Source organism: Phalaenopsis equestris, unplaced genomic scaffold (genome assembly GCF_001263595.1).
Source record: "Phalaenopsis equestris unplaced genomic scaffold, ASM126359v1 Scaffold000139, whole genome shotgun sequence".
NCBI lineage: Eukaryota > Viridiplantae > Streptophyta > Magnoliopsida > Asparagales > Orchidaceae > Phalaenopsis > Phalaenopsis equestris.
The window spans coordinates 228,556-235,801 of NW_018164581.1; the positions used below are offsets into that span (position 1 = coordinate 228,556).

A 7,246-nucleotide genomic window follows, 5' to 3' on the forward strand; every position below is an offset into this window, starting at 1 on the left:
ATATATGATTAGTGGTATTTCGAGCCAAAACGAGCTGAACACGAACGAACAAATATTTATTCGTGTTGTTCGTGTTCGGCTCGTTAACTTAGCGAACGAGCCGAACACGATCTTTCCGCGAACAACAAACCGTTTTGACAGCCCTATCTTGGATTATAACAATTTTTTAAAATTATGTAATTATTGCATATTTAAGAGATTAAATTTATTAAAAAAAATGACTTTGACGTAATGTAAGAGGCCTCTCATTCGACTCCTCTATGCAGGACGCGTGTAAACACCTAGAAGGAGTATTCTTTTGAAAATTATTAATACATTTAATTTGTCTAATAAATAAATTTATCTAAATTCCAGTTATCTGCAGACTATTTTCTATCCAACGGCTTAAAATAGAGCTGATAATTCTAGCTAAATGAATAATAAGCAATATGAATATTTTATTCAAACTATAAGGGATAGAGAGATTAACACGAAGACTTTTCGCCTCTTTAACAATCCCTTATTATTTAATGATTAATACTTTGAACTATAATAAGATTTTTATTAAAAAGCGACAAAATATTAAGTTCTTATAATCCATTTTAGAAAAAAAAATTATGACTAGAATTAGTTTCCTTGGCTCCAAAGTCTTGTTTAGTTTTATAAAAAGTTGACTAATTCAACAACTTAATTTTAGACACAGTTCTTCGTATTTGCGTGGCACATCTCAGCTTTTATGGTGCACGCATAACACTCAAATCTTTAATATCAGATCAAAAATATCATTATTACCTCTTTTTAAATGTGAAATACATATATTCATGCCATAAAATTAAAGCACCAAAAAGGTATATATATATATTTATATTTATATGTAAATATGAAAGTTTAGAGGTGAGATATGTAAATACATAAGAATTGTGTGATAAATACATAAGTTTACTTCTTATAATCATATATAATATATTCAACTATGAGTAAGTTTATATTTATGAGATATTCATAATAATTGCAAATCCACATCATAGACCATTTAAACGTACGTTTCGAGCATGCAGCAAATATGAAACCAAAAGGATAAAAGTATGCGGAAGGAACCATCGCGCCATTTAGAAAGGTCTTCTTCAACGTACCGTAGGCGCAAATTGAATTCTCTCACTCCTTCCTTTATATATATACCCCAATGCCTGCATGGGAACTTACTTCCTCCATTCGTAGCATCAAGATCTCATGCGAAGCAGCTCTGAAAAACAGAACAGAGGAAGAAGAAGGAAAGGGAGAGAAACTATACACTAAAAACTCTCTCTCTCTCTCTCTCTCTCTTAAAGCCCGTTTGAGGCAGCTTATTTGGTGCGGTAGTGCTTTGAAAACACACTTGTCCTGTTTATAATAGCCACCGCACCTAACTTATCAATAAATTATTCAATAAGCTGCATCTGCCCCCAAACAGACCTTAACTTCACCATGAAACACTTTCTCATCCTCTGTCTATTATCTCTTTCCTTCACATATTTGGCTCTCTCTTCTTCCTCTTCTTACTCTGAGATTTCGAAGTTCAAAGGCATAAACAGAAGAGTTCTGAAGGAGTGTCCTCATTTGAATCCTTATCTCTCCATTAATGTCAGCATGAGCTCGATGCTGCCGGACGAAGGAAACATAACTGTAACTGTGAGCGGGGTGCTTGATACTGATGAGTCTGATTGGATAGCCATGATCTCGCCTTCCAATATTGAGTAATGATTCATACTTTCTCGTTAATTTTCTTAAAGTACAATTCATCCTTCATTTTGTTTTTTTTATTAATATAACAGTTATTTTATTATTAAAAACAGTAAAAGTGGCGGCTTAGGATTTTTTTTTATAATTTTTTATATGAAAGCTAATTAAATATTAGGTACCGTTCACACGTACCTATGTTTAATGGCTTTGATTACGAGAAAAATTTGCATACATAAGACGTACGCAGTGTCATATACGTTAGTAAGATTATTCATGGGTGTAAATCCTGTAACTTCTCTGTAACCTACCTGTAACCTTCTAGTAAATTCCGCGCTTTTGTTTTCATATATTTATAAGTTACAGGTAAGTTACAAGGAGGTTACAAGAGGTATAATGCGGATATAAGCCCCCAATAACCTCTGAATAACCTCCCTGATGTACGCAGCACTACGTACGTCTTGCGTATGCAAATTTTTCTCATAAATTACAAGGCGGTTATTATTATTATTATTTACAAATGGGAAAATCTGCATGTAATAATTTTGGTGCATCCATACACACAGCGATAAATATATTTGTTAATTTTTTCTAACCTTCAATTATAATGATGTGCAGCGTGAAGGATTGTCCGTTGAACGCGGCAATGTACGCACAAACTGGAGATCTGAGCGATCTGCCGCTTCTGTGCCATTATCCAGTGAAGGTAATTAATTAGTAAACACATTAATTTAATAATTTTTAATTCTTAACAAGATATTCATTGAACATGCCATAATTTTAAAGTTAATTAATTGGGAACTACAATTAATTTATATATTCCATGGCATTATTCAATTCAAAACGAATGTGGAAATAGCATTAATTAATTTAAAAATTAGGTATATTGACTCCCAAAACAATTAAATATGTGTTAGCGCAGTTAAATAGATCTATCAATATGTTTAATTTGGATTTAAAGGTAAGATTAATTACAGTAATTAATGAATGATTTGAATGTTAAAACACAGGCACAAAAAATGAGCAATGATCCCTCCTACCTGAGCTGCAACAAAACAGAATGCAAGCATTATGGAGAAGACAACGAGTGTTTGATAGAAACCTGCAGTGGTTCTGTTACATTCCATTTTGTGAATATTAGAACTGAGTTAGAGTTTGTGTTCTTCGCTGGTGGTTTTGATGTCCCGTGCATACTCAAGAGATCAGCTCCAATTGGTTTTGCAAACCCCAATCAACCATTATATGGCCATCTTTCCAGTGCTGGTTCTACTGGAACAACAGTATGTGTTTATTTTCTGCATGTATGTAATTTAATTATCATGTGTGATTAACTTTATAAATGGTGGATATGGATTTGTTTGTCATGAGCAGATGAAATTAACTTGGGTCAGTGGAGATGGGAAGCCCCAACAAGTTCTATATGCGGATGGGAATTCATCAACTTCTGTGGTTACAACATTTAAACCACAGGATATGTGCAGTGAGCTTCTTTCCTTTTTTCAGTCCCCCATTTAGGGGCAATATTTGATTTTGCATAGTAACTAGTAAACTTTTTAATCAAAAGAGTTTAGGAGGGAAACTTCAAATTACACTTGTATTCAGATCAGTTAGTTGGACATCTGTTTATAAGTTGTAAGTTCCCTCTGATCTGGGGTTCGAATCCCCTTAAGTGTAAAGTGTGATACTCAAATTCTTAGGCGCATGAAGAATGATCAGGGCTCGTATAATAGCATACGACCATTCCTCTTGAAATTTTAATACACACACACACACACACATATCCCAAGTGTAAAGTGTGATACTCAAATTCTTAGGCGCATGAAGGATGATCAGGACTCGTATAATAGCATACGATCATTCCTCTTGAAAGCAGTTGTCTTACTATGAGATAGCAAACTTAGTATGTTGTTAAATAAATAAATTATTAGAATTAATTATTTGATTAATCATTAATTAATTCATGTTTTTAGGTGACCTAAGTCCTGCTAAGGATTTTGGATGGCATGATCCTGGATATATCCATTCAGCCATAATTACAGGACTCCAACCTTCCACTTCCTACTTCTACAGATATGGAAGGTAACACTATCTATTAATTGAACTTATTTATAATACAAATTAATTAGTTTGTGTTTTATAGCTAAAAAACTAGTTAACTAAAATAAACTCATTTTATTTTGAGTTTATATTATTTATTATTTTCATCAAGTAACTCTTTCATCATATATTAACCTTGATTTTCTTATTTTTTTTCCAAATAAAGTGACTCTGTTGGATGGAGTAAGGATATCAAATTCTCAACACCCCCAGCAGCTGGAGCAAATGAAACTACATTTTTAGCTTATGGAGATATGGGAAAAGCTCCTAGAGATCTATCAGTTGAACACTACATACAGGTATGAATGTTCTTATGCCTGTTAATTTCATGTCATACATCATATATTCAGAAGATTTATAAAACAGTTGTACATAATATAATGTGGCTACCTAATTATTAAATTCAAACAACTTAAATAATGCTGATCAATGATATTAATTGATAAATTGCAGCCAGGATCAATATCTGTAGTGGAGGCCTTGACTGATGAAGTTGCAGCTGGGAAAATTGATTCAATTTTACATATTGGGGACATAAGTTATGCAACTGGATTTTTGGTGGAGTGGGATTTCTTCCTCAATCTTATTACTCCTGTGGCTGGCCAACTTTCCTACATGACAGCTATAGGAAATCATGAAAGGTAAGCTTTAATTCATTTAAATTTCTTCTCAATCTGATAAAATATATTTTGGTTATGTTATCATTTAGATAATAAAAATTAAATGATATTTAAGGTTGAATTTTTCTTATAAATCCAATTTTAACATATAAAAAGATGATGTAACCTTGTATGTTTATAAGTGCATAATATGTAGTAAATACATTGTATTTACATGACATGATGAGGGATTATATGTATTATAGGGACTATCCAGACTCTGGTTCTGTGTACGTTACACCAGACTCAGGTGGAGAGTGCGGTGTTGCTTACGAGAGCTATTTTCAAATGCCTACGAGTGCAAAGGATAAACCATGGTACTCTTTTGAACAAGCTACCGTTCACATAACAGTTGTATCAACAGAACATGACTGGACTGAGAATTCTGAACAGGTAAATAATAAAATTAGAAATTAAGAAAAAAAATACTACTTTCTTATGATTATGTATGCATGGAATTTGAGTATGATAAAATATATTTAATGAATTTTATTTTATTTATTTAATTTTTGCAGTATGCTTGGATTAAAAAAGATTTGGCATCTGTTGATAGACTAAAGACTCCCTGGCTAGTTTTTACTGGGTAATTACTTAAATTTTGTTCCATTTTTATTTCATAATATTTGTTGATGATAAAATAAGCTTAGTAGCATATCATGTTAATCTTTATTTGTTAATGATAGAATATGTTTTTCAGCATATTATATTAATATTTTGATATATAAAACATAATAATAAAATACAAATTCTGTCTAATTCCAATATAAAGATTAAAAGTGAAGTGATGTATTGAGGGGTTATATTAATTCCAATTAGTAATAATACTTCTATTTCCATTAACACATATGTTCTTGATATTGATGATGGAATAATGTGCAATTTATAATACAATATTTAATTACTACTAAAAAATAGTCAAACTAATTGTACTGCTAGCATTCAAGGGTGCCCTAAACATGATAGAACATTCAATGGACATTGATTCTTAATTATCATAAAATCAAGTTCCATTTCATCAATATATTATAATTAATAATATAACTTAATTATTTATTTTCTAAATATTATATTTCAATGATTCATTTCATTTCATTAATGCATTTAACATGTTAATTAAGAGTCATCTTGAAAATTAACATGCATTTTTTTTTCTTTGGTAATTATAAATTACAGGCACAGACCAATGTATTCATCTCAGGATAGCATTCTTCCAAGTGTAGATTCAGGCTTTGTTGACTCAGTTGAGCCTCTCCTAATGGAACATAAAGTAAGGTTAAATACTATTTCATCTTATATATATATATATATATATATATACTAAATTATAAGATTTACTTGATAATTGAGTTAAAAAAGGATAATTTTTTTTTATAATGCTAATTTATAATTAAATATTACAGGTGGACTTGGCATTATTTGGGCATGTGCATAACTATGAAAGAACCTGTGCAGTTTATAAAAATGAATGTAGGGGAATGCCAATAAAAGACAGTAATGGAGTGGATGCTTACTATAATGGTAATTATACAGCTCCAGTTCATGCAGTCATTGGAATGGCTGGGTTCAAGCTTGATATCTTTCCAAGCCAAGTAAGTACTTTTAGCTTAGTTTTTATTATATTATACTTTATATTTTACAAACTTTAAGATATATAGATTTATATTTACATTTGTGCCTTCACTAATAATGTTTTGTATTATGTCTGTAGGTTGATAATGTATGGAGCTTAAAGAGGATTTCTGAATATGGTTACACAAAAGTTCATGCCACAAAGGAAAAGTTAAGCTTTGAGGTAAGGCTTGGGGTTATTTGAACTTCATACAATTACCTACCTTGAACTTCACTAATTAATTAAATTAATTAAATAAATGCCTTTGCCAAGAGTCTCATCGAACTTGTTAATTGGCATCATTTTCCAAATATCTAATTAATAGATGTTATATAAATGTGTGTTACATGTACTTCAACCTTTTGGTTGGTATCCACGGTATAAGACCCCTCAGGTAGGGGGTTCAAATCCCCTCTAACATAGTTGGCCTATGAAGGTGGTACTCGAATTGTTAGGCACATTAAGTGTGGTTGGAGGCTCGTATAATATCCTCTCATCATTTATTTTTTAAATATATATATGTATGCATATAGGCACAGTTAGCCTTAAGGAGGTGGTACTTGAATTGTTACACATTAGGTGTGCCTAAAGGCTCATACAACAGCCTCTTACCATTCCTTTTTACTATATATATATATATATATATATAATCTCATTTTTAATCTAATTTCTTAATGTTTTAATGGCAACAGTTTGTGAATTCAAAAACAAGGGAAGTGAGAGATAGCTTCTACATCACCCAAGAGACAAAGTAGTTGGTGCCATTGAGGGAAATATCAACATCAAATCTTCTATTAATTACATGTACTATATTGTAATAAAAATGGGTAGATGCATAAGAAAATTATTTTATTTTGTACAATTTGTAAAACAAAGAATTTCATTTTCTTTGTGGTGGGGTAGTTCAGGATGATTTTCTTCTGAACATGTTGATGTTGAACAGCATTTTTTGATATTTGATGTTAAATAAAATTTCATTTTATACAAGAAATTTTATGTTTCCATTATATAGAAAATCTGAAATTATTGAAAAATACATGGCTTGCAGCAACAACAGGGTATAATTCATATTAGCCAGAGGTAAAATTTGGCATCCCAGCAGCATAACCACACCAAAGATGCTGCTTATTCTTGGAACATTTACATACACACCACTCAATTCCTATGTATTTATTTACATATCTGA

General features: G+C 31.3%; 1 protein-coding gene across 1 annotated transcript; it reads left to right on the plus strand.

Annotated features, from left to right (window-relative positions):
* The first annotated feature begins 1,200 nt into the window (after positions 1-1,200).
* LOC110021684 (nucleotide pyrophosphatase/phosphodiesterase-like) lies at positions 1,201-7,042 on the plus strand. Its single transcript, XM_020720274.1, has 13 exons — positions 1,201-1,712; positions 2,314-2,401; positions 2,706-2,975; positions 3,067-3,175; positions 3,666-3,774; positions 3,959-4,091; positions 4,246-4,433; positions 4,658-4,844; positions 4,967-5,034; positions 5,625-5,718; positions 5,852-6,040; positions 6,160-6,243; positions 6,753-7,042. The coding sequence occupies exons 1-13, from the start codon at positions 1,444-1,446 to the stop codon at positions 6,813-6,815; spliced, it is 1,851 nt and encodes a 616-aa protein (XP_020575933.1). The 5' UTR covers positions 1,201-1,443; the 3' UTR covers positions 6,816-7,042.
* The last annotated feature ends 204 nt before the right edge of the window (positions 7,043-7,246 follow it).

Coding starts and splice junctions, on each gene's coding strand:
- LOC110021684 (XM_020720274.1), top strand. CDS start 1,444: ATGAAACACTTTCTCATCCTCTGTCTATTATCTCTTTCCTTCACATAT. Junction 1,713..2,313: donor ATCTCGCCTTCCAATATTGA/GTAATGATTCAT, acceptor AATGATGTGCAG/CGTGAAGGATTGTCCGTTGA. Junction 6,041..6,159: donor TTGATATCTTTCCAAGCCAA/GTAAGTACTTTT, acceptor TTATGTCTGTAG/GTTGATAATGTATGGAGCTT.